At 41.9% G+C, this 23,808-nt stretch overlaps 1 protein-coding gene across 1 annotated transcript in view; it reads left to right on the top strand.

The window, feature by feature from the left end:
• The window catches only part of TM9SF2 (transmembrane 9 superfamily member 2), a 313,007-nt gene that overhangs the window by 108,021 nt on the left and 181,178 nt on the right, over positions 1 to 23,808 (top strand). Inside the window, exons 8-9 of the mRNA XM_069205078.1 lie at positions 6,543 to 6,622; positions 18,056 to 18,164. Of these exons, the coding sequence (XP_069061179.1) occupies positions 6,543 to 6,622; positions 18,056 to 18,164 (189 nt within the window). The remainder of the gene's footprint in view (positions 1 to 6,542; positions 6,623 to 18,055; positions 18,165 to 23,808) is intronic.

Here is a 23,808-nt window from a genome sequence, read left to right as displayed (position 1 = left end):
CAGGTAAGGTAGGCTTTTTCTCTCTTTTATAGTAATATCGGACGGGAGTGGAGGAGAGAGTCCGCTGTTTGTGGGATTCCTCACTAGGCCTGTCTTGCCACCTTCACCACAACAATGTGTCCCAAGTGCTACCCCAAGAAGAAGTACAAAGAATACAAAGTTTTATACCATGCGATTCTCCTCAGGCTCATTGCATGCCCAACATCTCTCCTTGAATGAAAAAAATAATATACAGCAGGTGAAAGCCAAAAACCCTAAAGCGAAATGACTGGTCCCACAATAGCACGTTATTCGGGGTCTCGGAGTTCTCAGTGCAAACCCCAGGTGTACCCAGTCTACGATTCCTCCCTTCTCCCCACCCTTGAAAACATACGAGCCCGCTCTAGGAAAAGGGGGACAAAAAGTTGGCATTACCGTGGTCCTTCCCCTTTCGATGATGCACCTCAAACCTAAAAGGCTGGAGAGAAAGAAACCACTGCAAAACCCTGGGGTTATTCTCATGGTTGCGGCTCATCCACCTTAACGGGGTATGGTCTGTATAGAGTAGGATATTCCTTCTCTCCAGATAATACCGCAGCTTCTCTATGGCCCATTTGTTGGCCAGACACTCATTTTCTGTTATGGGATATTTCTGCTCCCTTGGGACGAGTTTGCAGCTGATGAACAAGATAGGAGTTTCAAGTCCTTGATTGTTTACTTGAGACAGCACGCCCCCAATTACTACCTTAGGGGCATCTATCTATAAAGATGATTTTTTTTTTTTTTTTTAATTGGGAGAGGTGAAAACTGGATTGGAAGCAATAGCTTCCTTTAGCTTCAGGAACCCCTCTACAACCTTTTTGATGGGATCTCAAACTCCTTACTAGAGGTGTTTTTCTTAAGAAGGTCAGTGAGGGGTCTATCTATGTCCAAATAGTTGGGAATAAATCTTCAATAGTATCGAAGAAGCTTAAGAAATGCCCTGACTTCTTGCTTGGTACGAGGAAAGGGAGTCTCAGAGATAGCTCGTACCTTTTCCGCCTGGCGTTCTATAAGACCATTATCGAACACATATCCAAGATATTTCACCGTACTCTGGATTTCTTTGCCGTATAGATAACTAGAACAAGTACATATTGATTGCCTCTGCTGGACTCTGGAAGCGGGCCAATGAGGTCAATACCAATGCGTTTAAAGGGTTTCCGGATAATGGGAAAGGTTTGCAAGGGTACAGCAGGCGGCCGATAAGGATTCTTTTTCTGACAAACCTCACTTTCTTGGCAATACCTTTTAATTGCTGTTATGATGCCAGGCCAATAAAAATTCCGTAGCATGGATTGACTGGTCCTCAGAACCCTGTGTGACCTCCCAACAAATGAGAATGAGCAAAAAAAAGGATTTGATCCCTGAACTCCCTAGGGTCTAACAGATGAGAATTGTCTCCTTCCTTACCCCCCCATATATCACAGGCCCTTATTAATAATGAATCGAGGGTAAGGATAATGGGGATCACCTTCGTACTTTGACATCTTGCCAGGTGTGTTGCAATGTGACGTCATTTGTTTATCTATATTTGAAGTTCCTATCCATGACCCAGGGAAAAGGAGTGAGTAGTGCGTTTTGTGTGGCTAGTGCTTGTGAAAGGGGGGTGGGGGGTTTGAGACAGTGGTCACCTGCTAGGGAGGTCATAAACATATCCAAAACCTCCGGATTGTCTGTACCAAGTATTATCTATTCTGGGAGGTTGCGCAATACCCCTACAGTGACATGTAATACTTCTCCCTGACTTGCCTTTACTTGAAGACGGGTCATAGGATAGGCCCTAACATCACCATGTACACAGCTAATATCTAGGACCCTTCCAGGCAGAAACTGAGAGGCGTGACTAGTGGTTGTCCTCTTGTATCAATAACGGTCTGCCCCTCAAATCAAGTAAGGCTACAACTTTTGTACCATTGACCAAAACACTTACGAAGAAACAGGTACCCACCTCTCGGGCATACAGGATGGAACAAGGCAGGTAGTTCACTTCCCTGGGTTCTTCCTCTGATTTCTTTTTGGCACAGAAGCATGCTATATGTCCTCACTCCTCCCACTCAAAATATTGGGGACCTTGGAGAGCAGGAGTGTCCGGTTTGGGCATACAGTTCTTGTTATTCTCAGATAGGGCTTGTTAGAAATTGGGTCTCTAGTTGGCAGAGGTTTACACCCTGGTCCAGGTAGGGACCGCAATCCTAGTCAGGGTAAGTCACAACACAACCCAAATTATCCTGTGCTAACACTCTGGTAGCTTGGCACAGTGCAGACAGGTTTAACTTAGAAGGCAACGTGTAAAGTATTTGTGCAGTAAATCAGATCATACAGTAACCCAGTGAAAACATCACAAAAATACACCACACAGGTTTAGAAAACAATATAATATTTATTTGAATAAAATAAGGTAAAAACGAGGAAAATCCAATGTACACAAGCAAAGTTAAGAATTTTTAAAGATGAAATCCCACTAAAACACTTAGAAACACAACAGCTCAAAATGGGACTATCACGGTGTCGTTGACGGAGTCGTTCTCAATAATCCAATGCCACAGGCGCCGGTCACGGAGTTGCACGGACCCCCAGGTACAGTACCTTTTGAAAACAAAGAAAAAAAATGTTGCATGGAGTCGGGAGATGAGGCGTCTCTGGGGCCGGTGCAGAGTCAGTCCCTTACGACATCCGGGGATATGAGGTGTCTGTTCTGCACTGTGGGGCAGGGAGAGGTGAGGCGTCAGTTCTGTCCGATTGCAAGGGAAGCTGGTGTGGCGTCGGTGGCGATGCGTCAGTTCTTTGTGACCCGTCGGGTCGATGGATCCATTTGGTCAAGATGTGATGTCGGCTTCACAGTGTCGTGTTGACCCTGTGTGGCATCAGCAGTGTCGCGTCAATGTTGGTCTTGCGTTGCAGGCAGTGGTTGTTGTATGCAGCGATGTCTACGGAGCGGGAGCAAGCTGTGACATCAGTGCTGGCGTCGCTGTAGTCATTCCTGGCGAGGCTGAAGTCGGAAAACTAGCTTAAAGTTGTAGGTGAAGCGTTTGCTGTCCCTGAGACTTCAAAACAGGAGGCAAGCTCACTAAGCCCTTGGAGAGCACTTTTGGGGAAGGCAGAGTCCTTCCAGCAAGCAGGAGGGTAGCAGTCCTTCTCAGAAAAGCAGTCCAGATGAGTCCTTTGGGCAGCCAGGCTGTTCCTCTGAAAGAGTGCAGGTGTAAATCCAGAAGGGTCGGATTTGGTGGAGTCTGAGACCCAGTTTATATACCCAAAATGCCTTTGAAGTGGGGGAAAATTCAAAGAGTGGTTTGAAGTGCACAAGTTCCCCTTTCAGCCCAGCCCAGTCCTGTCTGCCAGTATCCCTGTGGGAGAGGGGGGGGGGGCTATCAGTCCTTTATGTGAGGGCAGACCACTGGTCTTTGAAGTGTAAGAGAGTTCCCCTCCACCCTTCTTGCCCAGGAAGACCCATTCAGTATGCAGATTAATGTAGATGTGACTGAGTGTCCTGTGTTTATGAATGTCTGGGTGGAATGAACAAAGGGACCTGTCACAAGCACAGACCATACAAGGATTGGAGACAGGGTTATAAGGCACAGATGGCAGTAAGTGTAGAAAAACATTTCCCCAACATTATCATCTCAAGCAGACCATCAGGCTCACCTTCAGACTTGGCTCCTTCAAAATTCTCTAAAGATATCCTTTGCAGGGAGTTAGCTAGATGCTTACTCAACAAGTCCCTTGAACTATGTTCAATCCCACCCTTCCCATGAAAACCTCCTACATTAAACCACTCCCCAGAAAGAAAAACCATGACCCATTTGACCCTGCTAACTACAGGCCTAAACCAAATGAACCATTCATAGGGAAAATATTTGATAGAGTCCAGCATCATATCCATCTGGGATGACCTCAGGCTCACATTGGATAAGAACAGAGTGGCTACGCTATTGCTTCTGGATTCATCAAGTGCGTTTGACACTGTCCACAACCACAAGCTACTACAAAGACTTCATCCTTTCGGAAAATGTGGAATTGATTGTTTCTTACCTCAGATGAGACAAAGTGTAATTAACTACCAACCTTCACATCAGCTCCTCAGACCCAGAGCTGTGACGTCCCTCAGGGGTTCATCATAGCCCCACTATTATTCAACATCTACTTAACGCCCTTACCAGACTTTATTAATTCAACTTCACCTGTTAAAGCTATGCATAAGACATGCAAATCATTCTTAAAATGGATGGGCCAGATGACCTCTACAGCTCAAAACTTGATTGCCTTGCTGCCATAAATCTATGAATGATAAGTAACCACCTAAAGCGGAACACTGCAAAGACAGAAACCTGCGGACAATGACAAAGATCCAGCCTACCACCATATGGCCCAAAGAACTCAAGACCCCTCTAACAACATAAAGAGTGGATTCAGCGATTCAGACATTCTATATATTTTTTTTAAACTTTATTGGTTTCTGCGCCGCTTCCATCACATGAAAAGCAGTACTATACCTGTGGCAGAAGAAAAACAATGTCTGGGCTAGTAGTGGGAATTACATTGCTTCACAACCGATGGTAGTTCATACAGTGGTGTTGTGCTATAGTTTCATCATTACATATCCCTTAAGATTGCATCAAATGGTGTTATCTGTGGCAGTCCTGTGTATGTCATCCAATAGTAACAGGCGAGTGAAATGAAAGTAGTTTAAATTATGTAACTAAACCTTACAAAACTTCCCAGGTTTGGTCTTGGTGGTATTGTTAACCTGTTGGTCCAGGATTCAGACATGTCCTTGATAAATGTCAACCTTGGCACACTTATGTTCATCAAACATGAAATACAATTAATCCGTAATGGTGCTGCAAGATGACTCCTCTGCCCTCACCCAGGAGAATGCATGACCCCGGTCCTGGATCCACTCCATTGGCTACCTATAACTGGAAAGGCAGTGCTTAATTTGAAAAATTCAGACCCACACTAATTCTAATAACATTACACTCTGCATTCGGCAGCCAGCTATAGCTGAGTCATCTTACTCTCACATAAGATATATATGCTATTGGTCTTGTCCATTATCCAGAACTTTGCAAACCAATAAACCAGCCATTACTATTTGAACAGGCATGGAATTACTGAAGATATCTGTCACATAGTGCTGGCCATCCAGAGGACTCTAATCTAGTCTACCACTGCCAATCCCAACTAGCTATAAATCATTACTGCATCTTTACATCTCACAATAACATTCAGACATGGGATGATAGTAACAAAGCCCATCCCAGCAGATCTCCCTCACCATTTTTCTCTCCTACCATACCTGCTCAGGACCAATAGTTATATACAAAATACCAGTTTGTATTACCTAGTGCAGTAGAAAGCTAGGTAGACTATGATAATAGGAAATACCATAAAGGGACCTGCAGAGCTGCTCAAAGCTGATAGCCTTCTGGAAACCATAAACCATAAACTACCCATCTCTCACACCTCTTGATCCACCACACTGCTAAGTGCTGCACCCCATAGCATAACCACATTCAGTGCCATCATGTACAACATTGAAACATTACCCACATAGTATTAAAACAACAAAGGCGACCTCTTTACAACCACGCACCCTCCATGATGTAACTTACTGCTCATGTAGGCAAGCACTTAAGTGTGCCACATTGCAGTAGTAAGAGCTGAATAAATGCTGCAATACAATATGTGTTGACTCTGGTTACTCACCCATCCCTTGCTGGGTACTCTAGCGGAGCCCAAACAGTCTGTTCTCGGTGACTACTTAGTCACTTATTTATACCATTTACATTGTTTAGGATTCCTTCACATCGTTACGTGTCTGTCCCTTTTTTTTTTTTTTTTTTTTTTTTTTTTTTTTTTTTTTACACATTCCTACGTCTGTGTAATTTGAATTATTTGATTAGTACTGAACTCTATTTTTGAATACACTAACATTAATACAGTCTTCATTATGGGAGCTAGTACTCTTTTCAGTGACTGTTACCTGCAAAGTGACTTAAAGCATTTTGGATATACACAGTTGTAAGATTTTCCATCTAGCGGAACCCTAAAATTGTTGTTCCTTAATCCCCATGATTCAAAGATTTACAGGGTGCTCCTTCCCCTTTTTACAATAAGTACACAGAGGCAGATAAACTGCTTTAGATGATAGTTTTCTGCCTTCATTTAATTGAGGTTTTTGGATGTAGTATTTTGTAAATAAATCACTGTTTTTAACAACAGATATTCTGTGTGGATGTATTACCTCTAATCATAAAGGATGGGATCTGTGATCACTTAAGGTTATTATAGCAGTGTCAACCAGGTAGAGTCAGCCTAGGTTTCTCTGCCTTTCATAGGCTCAGTATTTCTCTGATCTCCCATATCCAGTTTGACAATCCTTGAAGACTCAGTAGTTCGTTCTTTCCATGGTTGAAATGAATAGGATTGCTTGTAAGGGATTGCATTAATACCAGTCAGTATATTTGACAATCCATAAGATCAGGCACAACCGTGTACTTGATGAGCTCTTTTGTTTTCAGGAGGAAAAGACCATTCGATGGGCCTCGAGATGGGATTACATTCTGGAATCCATGCCACACACCCATATTCAGTGGTTTAGGTGAGTAAGTCCTTCATCTAGATTTTTTCAACTAAAGACATAGAAAGCTGTTTTTGCCGGTATTGTCTCAAATACTGTTAGCTGAAAATTATGCAGGCTTTTCAGTACCAGTAATTAAACACCAGGATCCATCACAAATTCTACAACCAACCGAAACACTTGATTCAGATAGGTAGGTCTAGATTATTCATCCCATTAAAATATAAGAAAGCATTTGTCTACACTAAGCTGTACCATTGAAACCTATTTAAATATCAGTGTATGTTCCTGGTTCCAGGACCACCTGAGCTTTCTTTCCTCTTTTGTATGCAAGAATTGAGGTCAGTTCGTGTGCAGTCTTTTTTGAAATGCTACTTTGGTATTGTATGGCCGGTGGGTGTCCCTTTCCTTAAACTTCTTTTCTGTATCTCATTTGGTTATCCCTAGTACAATGACAGAAGCAGCCTCGCCAGTTGTTTAGGATTCGTGTTTGACCACATACCATGTATGGCCCATTTTGTTGCCTGATCTATTATTCTTATTATAACTTTTCAAAATACACTGTGTGTCCAAATAATTTGCATGTGTGTGAAAGACCATGTTGTATGGCAAATGTTTCCTACCTTAGCTATTTCATTGGCAAACTGTGAGGTTTTTTTCCTACCGTTCTTCACTTAATCTCTTCAGGGCTGGCCTTAACAATTGGGAATTTTCCAGAATTTGGAAGACAAGGAGGCTGCTTCCAAAGCTTCATCAGCTTCCATCGGATGAATCTTCTTGAGTCTTGTGGCGTTTTAACCATTTTTATTCTTTCTGTTCACGCTCATAACCTAGAATTCTTTAAAACATTAAGTGTTGATACATGAATGTGTTAATAGGTTGTTGTTAATGTAGCAAGATTGGCTTTGGCACCCACTGCATACATCTTTTTGTAAATTACAAGTCACAGTGAATTGAGCAGGACAGACACTACCTTTTTTCGAGGTCGATGAATGGAGAGTGAATTTATGTTAAGTATTAGTCCTGAATGAGATCTTATTTAAAATTCAATTTTAGTGTGTTCTTGATTATGGTTTTAAAACTGCATTATATTATACTTTCTAATTGATAGTTGCAAATAATAAGGAAATCATAATATTGGTTTGGAAAGCACTCTTAGAGTAATATTGCTACTCTGTATTGTGTCAGACTCTGAAGCATTGAATATTTCATAAGTTCATTAGAGCTGCCTTCCAGTTATATGGTTTTCAAGTGGTGTATTTGAAAATCAGAGTAGTAAAGTGTTCAGTTTAGTGTCATTTTTTTACAGAAGTGTCGTGGGCAAAAAGGAATGATTTGGAGAGGTTCAGGCCTGTTTGATGCGGTATGGAATGGTTATGCACGTTTTTGTAAGGCCTGTCTAGTCTCACTGCTTCCTTGAGCATCTTCAGACTAGTATACTAAGCTGCAATAATTAAGCTGCATACGTCTGAGTCTTGAGCATATTGCTACTTCTTTGGCAAATTGTGGGGCTATGTCTCAGTATTTCTCTTTTAATTTTATTTTCAAGCAATTGTTATAACCTGTTCATAAACCAGAGACCGTTTTTTCAAGTCAAACTTGGTAGGGAAGACTAATACCAATGTATCATAAAAGGCATTATCGGGCACATTTACTTCACAATGTTACCATTGTTCATTCGAGCACATGCATGCACCCTTTACACAGCTCTTTTGTAGATAATGCAATCATTCTTACAGTATAAGCAATATATGCAGTTTCACAAAATAGTCAGCTCTTTTTGTGGGAATGTTGGGGGGGTGGAGCACCAGGAAAAGAAACCATAACTTAGTACAGTGGTGTACCACTTGGGAGTAATACTATAGAAATTAGTAGGAGGACACAACGACAACTGTGGCTTTAAGCTACCGAAGGGCCATACCAACCTCCCACCCCCAATCAGAGTGGTATGAGCCTCGCTCAAGGAAAGTGTTTCCCATAGTGTAAACCATGTATGTTTGTTTGCCCTACATGTCCAGTCTGTGGGAAATGGTAGATGATAATAAATCAAATATAGTCCTGTAGAGGCTGGGAAGCACTCCTTTAAACCTGTCCCACGACTTAAGGTATGACCATATGGGTACTTTGGACAGCACAAGTGGCAGGATCACTATTAAGCTGTGGGGCAATAGGAAGTAACCAAATTATTATGTAGTGTTTATTTGTTCTCCTTAATACCTGCAAGGCGCTAGAAGAAATCATGAAATTACTATATCTTAGTGAATCTTTCACCATATATAAGTGAGCACTCTATTACAGTGTAAGATTCTTTCTGTTGTCCTCATTTAACCAGCTTCAATACTGTGAAGCTTATACAATCATTCTCATTAAGTGAGACTCAGAAGGTGAGCCACTATAACACACACGCAGACCATGTTATATGGTGTTCAGCTAAAAGCTGTGTTGTCCCCAAGATGGGACTTAGTCCAAAGGTGTTTCAGGACCTAAATGTTTACACGGAATTTAATTTGTTTGAACTAAAATGAAGAAATAGAGATAATTATATGTTTTACAGAGTTTAAGATGAATTAATAAGGACAATAAAAGGGGTTTTGAAACTGCAACAAAGTGTGTCATTATATATGGTGAAAGATTCACCAATATATGGTTGTTTCTTAATTGGAGGTAACACTAGTTCTGGGAGTCCTTTAGCTCCTATTCACCGTGCAGGTCTGCAGAGGATTTAAGAAGACCTTTGAACAATAGGTCGTGCTCGCTTTTGATGCCTGTTTTCACAGAGTTGGACAAAAATATGGCATTACCCCACAATGGTACTTGAGCAAGAAGATGTTGATGTACCCTAAGCAGCCTGCACCACTCCATGCATTCAGTGTAAAGTATATGTCCGGATTAGAGGCCCCATCCATATTACTTGTCAGTGTACATGATGCTCTCCTTCCCTCCTCACAAATCTGTGTTCATGATGGGCAGCCTCACCAGAGTGATGAATGTAATATGGAAGACCTGAGTGTAGGAAGCTGACCTGGTGTGTGGTGGGTACCTAAGGCACCTTATACCAAGTCCAGGTATCCCCTCTTAGTGAAGTGCAGGCAGTGTCTAGAAGCCAGGCTCTCTAGAGGTAGCTGTGGATGAGCAGCCAAGGCTTATCTAGGAGACATGCAAAGTGCATGCAGTACCACTGTAGTCACACAGCACTTACACACATGAAAGAAAACACTGAGTTGTACAAAAATAATGGAACTTTTTTTTGGAACACAATACCACAAAATACTAGAAGGGCAACTCTCCAATAGATAGTAAGTAATACACCTAATACATACACTAGCAATCAGGCATAGAAACAGTTAGAAAACAGTGCAAATAGCAATAACCAATAGTGACCCCAGGGAGAGCACAAACCATATACCAAAAAAAATGGAATGCGAACACAGGACCCCCACATAGGTAAGTGGAATGTGTAGAGGGGAGCTTGGGGGGGTATTAGAAAGCCACATAGGTAGGTAACACAACACCCACCAGGAAAGCAGGAGTAAATCACTGGATTGTCATCCAAAAGGAGGCAAAGAAGATACCCAGTCACGACTGCAAGAAAACCAACAGTGGATTCCTGAAGAAAGAAGACCTGTGGAGAGAGGTGACCAAGTCCAAGAGTCACAGTAGAGTCCAGGAGGAGTAGGAGCTACTACCCACCCAGCTGTAGTGGCAGGAGTTGGTCGATGGTGATGAAGAACAGGTCAGCACTGCAGCCGCAGAGCCAGAGAAGAGTTCCTGATGAATGCATAAGATGTCCCAAGCTGGCATGAAGATTGCAGGCGGGTGCTGGTGCAGGAATTCCACCAACAAGCCTTGGCAAAGCCTAACTCGCGGTTAGTGGAAAAGTGGTGCTGCCAGGGACCAGGAAGGCCCAGGAGGGGAGTCTCAGGGGGCCCTCAGCGTTGCCGAGAGTCCACAGGAGCAGAGGCAGCACCCACAGGACTCAGGACCCAGGAGTAGCAGAAGAAGCCCACACAACACTACAAAAGAGGATCCCACGCCGCTGGAGAACCCCGCAGGAAGTTGTGCTTTGCAGGAAGGAGTGCTGGGGGCTGGAGCTACTCGTCGCCTGAAGATCCCTTGGAGGAGATGCAAACAAGCCTTGGCAGCTGCAAGATACACAGTGCACGGGGTTACTGTCCTGCGTGGAAAGGCAAAGGCTTACCGCCACCAAAGTTGGACAGCTGGCCGAGAGGACCAAGAGGACTGCTCTGGACCACCACACGTGATGCAGGATCCACGCAACTCAATATGAGGGGAGATCCACTCAGCCGGTCGTCGCTTACTGTAGGTGCCCGTGGTTGCAGGGGAGTGACTCCTTCACTTCAAGCGAGATTCCTTCTTCCTGTGCAGACTGAAGAGTTGCTGTCTTCTGAAGATGCATGGCCGGGGAAATGTTGAAAAGCTGTCAGGAGTCGTGGAAACAAATTTGCAGAAGAGTCTTTGATTGCAGCGATGTCTGTTCCCGGAGGGTCCAGTCGCAGTTCCAGAAGTCAAAGTGGAGGTTGGAGAGGACTGCTGGAGTCTTGCAAGCCGAATCTGAGGACCCACCCGAGAGAGAGACCGTAAATGGCCCTGATAGGGGGATTGGTCACCTAACCAGGTAAGCACCTACCAGGAGAGGGCTCTGACGTCACCTGCCTGGCCTCAGATGTTCCCGGAGTTCCCTACCAACCTTGGAAACAAGATGACAGAACTTAGGGACCCTCTGGAGGAGCTCGGAGCACCACCCCTGGGGTGGTGATGGACAGAGGAGTTGTCACTCCCCTTTCCATTGTCCAGTTTAGTGCCTGAGCAGGGACTGGGGGAAGGGGGGTTGAATCCCTGAACTGATGTGGACTGGTTCATGCACGGAGGGCACTAAATGTGCCCTTCAAAGCACACCAGTGGCTTTGGGAGGCTACTCCTCCCAAGCCAGTCACACCTATTTCCAAAGGGAGAAGGTGTTACCGCCGTCTTCCAAAGGAAATCCTTTGTTCTGCCTTCCTGGCCTTGATCAGATCAAGCAGCAGGAGGCAGAAACCTGTCAGAGGCGTGCTGCCTAGCAAACCCTGTGAAACTGGTGGTAGCAATGCTGGAGGTCTTTTAAGGAGCCCTCAGAGTGCATGAAATCATACTTCCAATACATGCAACAGTATTGGGGTATGCTTCCGACATGTTTGATACCAAACATGCCTAGGTTCGGAGTTACCATTATGTAGCTGGACATAGGTAGTGACCTATGTCCAGTACATGCATAAAATGGCGTCCCCACACTCACGAAGTCAAGGAAAATGGAACTGGAATTCGTGGGGGCACCTCTGCTAGTGCAGGGGTGCCATCACACACAGGTACTTGCACCCTGCCCTCTGGGCTAGGAGGGCCTGCCTTAGGTGCGACTTACAGTGACCTGGTGCAGTGACCTGGTAGTGAAAGGGTGCATGCACCCTTTCACGCAGGCTGCAATAGCAGGCCTGCAGAACACTTTGCATGGGCTCCCTATGGATGGCATAAAACATGATGCAGCCCATAGGGATCCCCTGGCACCCCAATTCCTTGGGTACCTAGGTACTATATACTAGGGACTTACATGGTGGAACCAGTATGCCAAATGTGGGGTAAAAAAAGGTTCCAGCAACCAAGTTTAAAGGAGAGAGCACAATCACTGGGATCCTGGTTAGCAGGATCCCAGTGAACACAGTCAAACACATTGACAAACAGACCAAAAACTGGGGGTAACCATGCTAGGAAGAGGCTACTTTTCTACACTGAGACTGATGGGACATTCTGTTGGACAAGTAGTGTGAGTACATACATGGCAGGCAGAGGCCATCAGATGCAATTGCAGCATGGAACTTCAACAGTTTGAGTGTAAACCTCCTCTTCCATATGTATCTTCTATTTTCAGAATCAGTTTGTCATATTAGAATCTGGAAATTATCAGCGCCAGAGTGCCAAATATGTAATAAAATCTCAGTTCATTGTAATCATGTATAACTTTCCCCAAATCAAAAGACCCAAAGGAAACTCAGGAGAGGCTTTTTCAAAGTAGCAATTTCACAGTATCATGGACCACATCTTTCAAACTGTGATTCACCAGCACTAGGTTCCTAGTGACCCATCGAAATGGGTAAGCCCCTATGGACACCTCTCTGGTTTTAATGTTAAGAGAAGTACCTTGCTTTTACTCTATTCACTTTATAACCTGATAAGTCCGAGACGTCAATGATAACAGTTCTTCAAGTTTGGAATAGATAAAGCCAGGTTTGGCGGTGAAGGGAGATCTTCGTCTGCATATAGAGAAGCCACAGGAAGAATCCCACTCCATACCTGCGCTCTGACAAATAGCAGGAATTGGTTCAAGGAAAAATAGGAACAGTCCAACAAAATGCCCACACAATTGATCTTGTCTTCTGGCTCCTCATACAAGAAATGCACCTTCCCCACAAATCCCGACTCAAGACTACCTAACATGCCCCCAGGGTGCGAAACAAGTACTTCCACTCCACACAGCCTAACACCTTTTTGACATCCAAAAACACGGTGATGTTTTGATCTTTGGCTTTACTTGTCTGCGACACAGTATGTGTGAAAAGGTATGCATATTATCACTCAGCACCCTGTAACAAAGCCCACTTGGGAGGGTTGTATGAAGTGTGGGATTACCATTGTTAACATTTTAACATCCGCTTTGAACAAGAAAATCAGGCAGTAGCTCACACAGTTCAAGGGGCCATTTCCAGATTTAAGGATTAAAGTTGAAGTTTCCCCGTAAAACTCTGAATGGAAGACCCTGTTGTTTCTGCATCTTTGAACATGCTGTCCAGAAGATCGAGTCATAAGAATTACTTGCAATCAAGTGTTTAGGTGTACTAAATCAAAGACAAATCAGTTGATTTGGATACACAAAATCAATCATGGGTACAAAATGAATGAAAAACAGGTGTTCGGAAATAAAGCTATTGCATTCACTTTGTGTATTACAGAATAACATACATTAGTAGAGGTGCAGAGAAAAGCGATTGGACCCACATATGTCCATTGTGTCAGTGTTACAACATTAATCACATGTGAGACAAATGTATGTCAACTATACTCTAAAAAACGATCAGAAGAGCATATCCATGAGTTGTAGTATTTTTCTAATGGTAACAAAATTACAGAAGAGTAGTGAAACTGTGTCAACGTTTCGCTGTCTGTAGTGTTAAGTGAATTAGACCATCCTCGGAACAAATTGCATTTGTGAAACCTGATTTCCCCAAAGCTGTCTCACTCCCCACGGGATGAGAGGAAGAGACCAGATTTGATTAATTAACACAGGGTAGAAATGCCCAACAAGGGAAGAGTCCTAAGTTGTGTTTTTGCCAGTCATCAGCTATGGAAATATGGTATGGAAGAACTCTTATGAGTAGCCAGTCATGAATCAAGCACACCAGCTCTCCTTCCTCAAAGTTTGAGGAAGTTAAGCTGCCAAATGCAACTTAGGACTCTGCCATTGTTAGACATATTTGACCAGTGTTCAACTTTGACAAACCCTTCCGTGTGGTAAATGTGGCACACATTTTGGAAACTATGCTTATGGAATGGTTTGACCAAGTGCCTTCAAGATGCTTAATTCCATTATTGCTTCAGGGCAGTCCTTAAGATTACTAGACCTGCCCAATAGGACACCATTGGTACATTCTATAGTTCATCCTGCACTGTGCCACCAAGAGCTTAAATGAAAGCTTTCTGTGATGTGCTACCCACTTTTGCATCAAGGAAGTGTATCACTAATCCTCTTTAAACGACTGGATGATCTGGGCTATGTGGTTACCTTGGACATTAGCAAGCCTTCAGATGGTGTTCAGCACTCTACCAAGCCTATAATTGAAATCCAACCTTAGAAAATACCAGGTGATACTTTGTCAATGGATCCACTTTATTGGGGGCACTGATGACAGATTTCCTTTGGTCTACCACGTATGGATCAGGAAAGACTTCTGACACTCAGACTCAAAATTGTTTTTAGATTCTCACAGAAGCACAAGCATGATACTGTCAAATAACAGATCAGAAAACTTTGGTTTCCAGTCCTTATTGTTAAGTAAGTTTTTCTTTTTTTGTTTCTTCTTGATGAAAGTTCAGACTAAGTTATTGGAAGTTGTCCTTTGAGTGTCTTTTGGGTCTAAAGAAACAGATCCTGCCTCACTTAATTCTGCCTCCTACCTATTGGTTAGTACCTCCTTTCTGATTCCAGACTTTGCCTTTCTTCACTTCACACACATCTTCCACCTATCGAAGCCTGCCTCCTGAATAAAAAACTCTCTTGATGGCTGAAGATGATGAATAGTGTTATGGTTGAAGAGGTTGATACTTTGTATCTTGCATTTTTTTTCCCTGGAAAACTCATCAACACAACATGTTACGTTGTTACCTGCAGTTTAACACGACGCAGTGAGACTCCTGTCACATGAAACAGTTTTGACGTAATGATGATGCTAACTCAAAGTTGTTGACTAATGCTGTCTGGCGTCTGGGAATGATTTCTCAGAGTTGGCCGTGGTTTTGTGTCCTTCATGGTCTGAGGACTTTGGGTAGACTGAAGACAACATTTGAAATGCAGAGAGCTGCAAAATATAAAGTGTTAAGAATCTGTTAGGGTTTATGACCATGTATATTCATGCTGTCTTTCTTTCCACACTAAGAAAGAAAACTTTGCATCATAACCTGTCCCTGCACTGAGTCCAGGCTCTAGAGCCAAATAAAAAAGATAGCAGAGATCATTCAAACACGAGTCCCTCCAGTGGTCGTCTTAGGATTCAAATATGTTGAATAATTATCCTTTCCAACCCACTACTCAAAATGTTATGGTTATAGAAGATTCTGTTCATTACAGCTTGTTTGCTCCACAGCCTGCATTCTCTGACTTTTGGATGTTGTTCAAGCCTTAACATGCAGTGCAACTGCCACCTAATATGAGGTACTTCTTTACATTTCTTTTTATAAGGAAGTAGTGCAGATTTGGGTTTGTCTATCCTGAACAACATTGTGACTGTTGTGTGTCAGAAGCAGGTGAAAAATGTGTTGACACTTGGGAAGACTACATCTTGTTTCTCACCAGTGAGATTTAAGCCGCAGGATAGCGAACTAGGGGATCTAAGAGATGGCAATCTATTACATTGGTTCGGAGTCGCAAAGTAATGAGACTGTTGGATTTGGGGCGGCAGCACCTCTGCATGGTAGGCAACTGAGTCACTCCTACACCAGATGGCATCTGTTGGCCCAACCCTCCTGGCTCACTAGTAGTACCTAACTAACACCCAACTGGTAAAGGTGATTTGTGGCAGCCTTGCATGGACTCTGAAAACCCCTCAGGCAAATCGTGGTGGAATCAAGTCTTATCCTTCTCTGTCCACCTACAAGTCTCTTACACTCTCACTGGCAAGAAAAGAGATGCAGGACAGTTTTCAATACATTTATTGAAAAGACTCCAATCTATGATAAAATGCATGAGCTGCAATGATTAGGATAATGAGGAGTAACAAAATTAGGATTGTAAAAAATCAGAGATGTGAATATAAACAACCCCAACATATTTGTAATATCATGAGTGCACTATTACTACCTAAAAAACCTAATCTCTAGCTCCTAAGTGAGAGCAAGGCGATGTAAGCCAAATCCATCAGTACAGTGTCCGTGAGAAGGACACCCCACCCTGTTCCCTTGGTACAAGGTCAGGCCGCCAGTCTCCAGATCACGATCCGTGGATAGACAAAGGCTGAGGTCAGCCGGAAAACCGGCATGCAACATAGATGGAAATTCTGGCTGGAACACCCCTCTCATGCCCTTTATCCTACAAGATGTTTTATAGGGGACATTTATGTTCATGCACAGAAGCCGGACACAAGTATGTACCTAAGCAGTAGATTGTTTACGCAGGCTTGGAGCTGGCAATACAAAATAGTAATCTGTGTGCCTCACATTCTGTTATTGTGATTACGTAGAAAAGAACGTGATGCAAAGTATGTCATCCATAGAGCTGAGAATAACGCTTTTGCAGTTTCACAGACACCATAGCCATTTATGTGTTCTGTTACAAAGACTTGAAAAGGCACTCGCTTCACTTAAACTATGTTCTAGTAATTTTGTGATTACATTTAGAATCCAGTAAACATTGTCCATAGAGTACTGCAGCATAATTTAACAGAATAAATGAAATACCACTTTGTTTACTATGCATTCCGTTTTGAATTGGGAGAGTGGGGCATTGAATTGGAGATTTCAACTCATTCAGTATAAATATGACCCGAACCACCATTATCAAATTCAGGAAAGTGTACTCCCTTTGTTGACAAAATGCCATATGTAATGATGTAGGGTTTATACATCTTGCAGAACAGTGTGCAGTAACTGGAGTATTGTTGAGGGAGGTTGTCAAGAAGTTTTCAGATTTTAGGTCCCCAAGTAGACATGCAGCTGGCTTTAATCCTGCTGGAACAATCCCTGGTATTAGGAGCTGTGCAATATTTTTTTCTGCACAATTTCCCTGTATTGGATGAGAAAATGGGCTCCTTGAATTATGAATTGGCCTAGAGAATTGGCGTTCTGTGGTGATATGAAGTCAATGGTTAACACTCTCACACATTCCAAGCAGTAGCCTAGAAGTATTTGGGCTGACTGAAGAAGAAATAGGTGTGAACATGAGAATGTTGTTTGTAATTGGAAATGTTTCTGTGATAGGGTGTGAAGATGCATAATTTTGTTCATATAGAAACTGGTAGCTGATGCAGACGGTAAGAGTTAAACCTCTTATGCAATTTGAAACTTTGAATCAACACTTCAGTCATGCCATATTTCGTGAATACTGTTTGTCTCTATATCCTACATGCCTCACTTGGGCAGCTTTATTACTCAGTTGCCTTTGTGTACCTTGTCTATCTTATAATGCTCGATTTTAAAGGTTTTATATTTCTCATACTTGTATATAAAGTAAAGAAGAATAACCTATCTCAAAAAAATATATTCAAATGGACCACTTAATGGGTGTTTTTTTCCTGAAGCTCAGCCTGTTATTTCAAAAGTACAGTTTGTTGGATGTAAAAGAAACGTCTGAACAAAAACTGTTAACACAAATTGTTTGTAAAGCGTTGAGCAAATCAGAAAAATAGTGATGGATGGAATTCTTGAAATAATCTCAGCCACTGGTGGAAGCAACTTCAGATATGTTATCTCTCAGGAAAATCAAGTAGCCGCTAGATTGTAATCCCAAACAGTGTCCTATTTACAAGATCCATATAATAGTATTCCTGTTTACAAGAGTGTCTGATGGTATTCTTTATAGGAATTGTAATCTCTACATGGTAAAAAATGGTAAGATCTGACCTTCTAATCACATGACACATAAAATGAAACCATATTGAAAATGGTAGTGATCAATTTATGTTGCTGTTTGTTTCGTAGCATCATGAATTCTCTGGTAATCGTCTTATTCTTATCTGGAATGGTAGCCATGATAATGCTACGGACTTTGCATAAAGATATTGCAAGATACAATCAAATGGATTCTACAGTAAGTTACATTTTCCTGCAATGCATGGTTTCCTGTTTGTTTTAATTGCCAATACCAGGAAATATAACAAATCTGCTTATTCAGTGTATCAGTGTGACAATGATAATATATTAACTATATTTTGGTCTGATTACATTTTTGATACAATAATTCTACGTATAGGATCATTGACAAATAACCCCATTGAAGCAGTGTGGGATACTAGAATAGTTAACATTTGTGAAGCCCCGAGTTATGTTTTCCATTATTCCGTTGTGAGAAAATCCCTCACCATCGTTGGCTTTATTTTCCTCTTTGTTTGTTTTTTAATATATTTGTATTGCCATTTCATAAATTCATGCAGCATTCATAAACTCAGTACATAGAAACACTGTATAATATGACGTTAGTGTCAATGCACATTAATCTGGATGTTTAGTTTATAAAACAGAATAAGGCAGTATTATACTTGATCAGTCAATGTAGAGCAAATAGATCCACACAAAGTGTATACATTCTGTTGTCACTAGTGCTTTATGCATCATGAATAAAATGCAATATATAAAACTCTGAACCTCATAATTCCCTCATGGCTGAAGCAGAGGGGGTGGCAGTGTTTACAAAGTAAAATATGAATATGGGAGTTAACTGAGAAGAGGAAAAGGGAGAGTTTTGAAACATTCCGACTGTACTTTGTTATTCTATGGTATGTTAAAAACAAGTATGAGACAGGTGTGGAATTTGTTGTTCCAGACCACAGAGATAGGTTCTATGGCCAAGGACTGTGGGTGACCTACTCCCCTTCTCAAGGGGGTTGTCATCTCTTCTAGTCTATAATAATTCCTTGCACAGCTCTTCCCATTCCTTGGTAATAGGGTATTTACCGAGGCTTCAGGCTTCTCTCTGCAGGGAAGAACTTTTGCAAGCTGTAAACTTTTTAACAGCTGACTTCCATTGCCTAATATAGGCTCCTGGAGCAGAGTTCTAGAGCATTGTAATGGCCCATATTGCCAGTATCTGTGATGTACCTTCCAGTTTAGTCCCTGCCTTTCTGCTTCCTACCAGTAACCTTAGTGATGCAATCTTTGACTTTCACAATTGGGTAATGCTAAGACATACCCATATCATGTGCTAAAAAAAATCTGCTTTCACTTGTTTTTCTCGTTGTACTGTACAAAAAGCATTCTTTTTTCCTCTGAATTTTTTCTTCTTTTTTTATAGTTCACTTTTTTTCCACTGACTTTTTTCATCTTAGAGAGGTTTGTTTCCCACAGCTTTTCAACAGCCAACTTGTTTTGCCTTTTGTGAGAAAATCTTTCTCAAAGGACTTTACTAGAAAAAGGTCTCTAACCCATTCTTGACAGAAATGTCACTTCTTTTCAATAAATGGCAAAAGTTTAGGTGTAATTATTTATTTATCCCAGCCCTGTTGTCTGGAATAAGCCACCTCTCGTTGTCATGTAGATTAGATTCCTTTTGTCTCAAATGACCTGCCTTGCAAGCCTCTGACATTTTGGATAAAGTCATTGGTTTGTCACAATATTATTTTTACCATCTACTGATGAGTTGCTGTTGAAATGCAAAACTGGTGTTACCACTGATAAAACTCTGTATGATAACTTCTGCACTGCAGGGGCATGCTGGCCCAAGACTTTAAGGCTTTTATTGTCTGGAAGCATTTTAAAGTGAAACAGCCTTCGAGCAGGAATCAAAGATTTCATTTAAAAAAAACTGTTACTACCTCAGCTTCTACAAGAAAAGACTTGTTTACAAAGCCAGGTTCATATCTGGTTAGGGGTGGTGTAGGGCAGTAAAAGTTTGGAAGAAATATATTCCTGCTAGAATTAAAATTGTCATTCTTTCTTCATGAATGATGGGTTTAACTTTGGACTAATAGCTACTCAGCATCATCAAAAGCTTTTAGGAGAGTGAAGCCTTTCTATGCTTGCATAGTTTCTCTCTCTTTTCTTTGAATGAAATGTTCAAGTCTGTATGGCCAAATCTGTTGAGACGTTTTGCCTAAGTAAGCAGTGTTTCAGCTTCAGGGATAGGTTGCTCAATATTTTCCCAGTTACGTCTGGGGCATGTTGGTCAGAAATGTGGAGGCAGATTTTCTTAGAAGGCAGCATGGAGCAGATCACTCAAAGTTTTCTTGCTACTTTTTAGATTAGCTGTGATCTGCGAATAGACAGTTTGTACTACAGAAGCCAACTATCTTGGCATCCCATTTTGCAATTGGCAAAAGCTCTTAGGAGATACTTTTTTACTGCTGTGGTACGGATGTGTCTTTAGATACATTATCTGGTTGACCTTTCAGCTTTCTGCCCTACCAAACATGGTTCCAGGAACTCCAACTTCTCTTGCAAAGTAGCTTTTAGAGGGTTCCAGTGATTCCAAATGTTGTAGATCAGCAAAAGGGGCTGTTTTTTGTCTCTCTGCTATTGCTGTACTTGAGGTCCTGGTTCTCAAAAATTAACCTATGCACGTACAGGAAATTCTGAAGAAAATACATGCAATTATGGCAATACAAATATTTCTTTAGGCAACAACATGAAAATAAATGGATAAGAGTTTGTCTCTGTGGCCTGGATATAAATTTAGACCATGTAAAAGCATCTTTATTCTTTTTGGATGATATAGAAATTACAGTTGAAGCTTTAGAGTTCGGCCATTACAGCTTATCTAAATGCACCCTTCCCTGCATTTCTTTCAGTAATGGAGATGTACCTTTTTGATGGTCATCAAACATTTTCAATTTTCGCCACCCGATTACTTTTCAACCACGAAAGTGCCTTTCTCCTAACCCCTGCTACTTCTCCCCTGGAAAGCTGTCTCCTCACCAGTGCACGATTAATGAACAAGAACAGCTTGAATGTCTACAACCTGATTTCTGACTCAAAACAGGACCTTCTGTTCCTAACTGAAACCAGGCCATGAAGCAAGGCTTTTCTGATTCTGCAGGAGGCCATCCATCTTGATAGATAATCGTCGCCTGAAACCTCCCATAGAAGACTGGATGAAGACTATCAGTTATTTTCAAGGTAACATTACAGACCACAAGCTTTCAAGAAATTGTCCTAATTTGATGCAAATGAATCTCCAGCCTTCCTGGATGCCGCCTCTGACCTCACAGTGAATTACAGCAATCTGTGCATCTTCGGAGACCTGAACATCTGTTTTGACCACCCAACCTCTTCCAACTAATATTCCTTATGAATAAGTTAGAGGATCTCGGACTGTCCCAAATTTGTTTGGACCAACACACCAAGGTGGACATAACTTGATGCAATCTTTACGTTGCTTTGACTCCCCATAACAACAGAACACATTATTATTTCAAGAACCCCCCCCACCTCATTTCCATTACAAATCTCCCGGAAAGTATTTTTTCATATATGCCCTTTGTTGGAGAGAAGCCCTTTTGAGCTCGGAATGCTGACAATTTGAAGACATTAGAGGTCGGGAATACTGGGAGGATGCTAGTCCTAGTATTTCCTCAAGAACAGCTGCTACAGCAGTAGTGAACAACAACAAGACAGGCTATAGACTGTTGAACAGATTCAACCACTCAGCCCTTGACTTCCACTTCTGCCATCTCTCTCCTCAACCAAATAACTTCAAGTGGAATAGCTTTACAGCTCTTTGAAAGCTTTGAATAACAGATTCCCTTCAAGATGTCCATGTTCATTAGGCACACAATGAAGACCTTCTGGCTCAATGAAAAGATAAAGAAACTGAAGACTGAAATTTGTGCATCCCAACACCGGTGAAAAAAATCCGGTGAAAAAAACACGTTGAATGCCACAACAGGACCGACTATTCATTAAGAATGTAAAACAACTAAATTTTTTTCAAGTGTACATACAAAGCCAAAACGGCAAATGGTCCCTGCTGAATACTACAACCTTGAGGCACTATCAACAAAATCCTGTCCGCCCAAGCTTTCTGTGGTGCAGTCACTAGCTAAAGCAGAAGGTCCTGGAAGAGTACAAGGGCAAGACACCCACCAATCAGCCTACTCAGACCAGGATTGGCAAGAGAAATGACAGGAGCAGGCCACAGTTTTGGTTGCCTGTAGACAACTGATTCCCAGTTCCAAGAACTGGTCAAGACAGTCCAGGTTATCTGGCTCCCTATGAGACATCTACTCGGCACACACTCCCAGCGGCGACAGATTCTCCACAGATGCCAGCTAGAACCATCCTCCACATCTCCCTGGCATAAGGCATTTTCCTTGCCATACTGAGGACTTCTTACATTATACCACCCATAGAGACAAAATGCCTCAACAGAGTATGTCCAGCCTGCTACTGACCAATCAGCAATGGGCCAGTCTTAGTAAAACTGATTGAAAGCGGAATCCTCACTCTGGTCTCATTTCCTAAACAGACACAATCCATTGTGCATCAAGCAGCCTTCCAAAAGATAGACACTGATTTCACTATGATAACTCTTTGACATGAAAAGTACTACAAAAAATGAGGTGGCTACACTAGTTGCTGGACCTGTCCATTGCCTTAGATACTGTGGACCACCATGTGCTACTGCTGAGACTTCTGGAATGTGGCATTAAAGGAAAACCCCTCTACTACCTTAGCAGCAGACCTTGCTTCGTCTTCAAAGCCAGTTAACTTATTTTAGCACAGACTCTAGTGTCCTACATGCATGATCTTCACATTCCTCTTCAACACCTACCTCAGCCCACTATATTACTTGAAATTTTCTTGAAATTTGAGTATTACGACTATCAAGGTGATATGCATTTCCTTCTTGAAGTGGAAAACCCAAAGAAGCTAGACATATTTGCCCGTGGATCCCTGTATTGGACAGTGAATTTGACTGCAATATGAGTTGACATTGAGAGCCAGTTGAGTTAGTGTGAATCTTAATGTAGCAGCAAGTGTTTTTTGATGTAGGTGCTTCTAGGTCTGCACATGTGCATACAGTAATTGCTTAGTTACATGAAGTAGTCTGTTTATGTAGTTAAACTGGTTGTTAAAGATTTGCTTGAACGATTCAAGGTTCTTGTAATTTGCTGAATCATAACAGTTCCATTGCTGTACAGATTATTTGTTCAATCTCTGTGTATGAGGGACTTTGTTTTTGTGTTGTGTAAGCACCACTTTTATGTCTAACCGTGTGTATGTATATGCTATTTCTATAGCGCAAACATAGCCAAAAGGCAGTGGAGCACTGTTCATGGGTAGAAGCAAGCTTAAAGTTGTGGAGTAATAGGAAAGGAAGCAGAGTTGTAAATGATTAGTGCATTGGCGGATAATTATGACTAAATGTGAAATAAGCGTTCACAAAGAGTGAATTTTCAGAGGACTGACTTATGCTTAGCGGTTGGTTCATGAGGGGAAAAAGGGTCAGTTTTACTGATTCTGTCAGTATCTAAAGTTGCATATGCTTGGTATGCTTTTTTTTTTTTTTAATGGAACACTTTAAGCGTTTTTCCCATTTCTGGAAATTAGTATAGTTAGAGATGTAATTGTGATAGAGCTAAATATTGTAGACTTTGATGTTTTCTGACTTGACTGAAGCTAAATCCCTTCATCAGAAGCTGCTGTGCTTTGTTTGAAAAAGATCCCTGTTCAGGATTCAAGGTTCTCTGTACAAGGATGGTAAATAATATTTCTGCTTTTTCTGGGAGAGCCCAATTCTG

This window comes from Pleurodeles waltl, chromosome 8 (genome assembly GCF_031143425.1).
Source record: "Pleurodeles waltl isolate 20211129_DDA chromosome 8, aPleWal1.hap1.20221129, whole genome shotgun sequence".
In the NCBI taxonomy this organism is placed as follows: Eukaryota; Metazoa; Chordata; class Amphibia; order Caudata; family Salamandridae; genus Pleurodeles; species Pleurodeles waltl.
The sequence above is the reverse complement of the archived record's forward strand: the minus strand, read 5'-3'. Positions and strand labels throughout refer to the sequence as shown.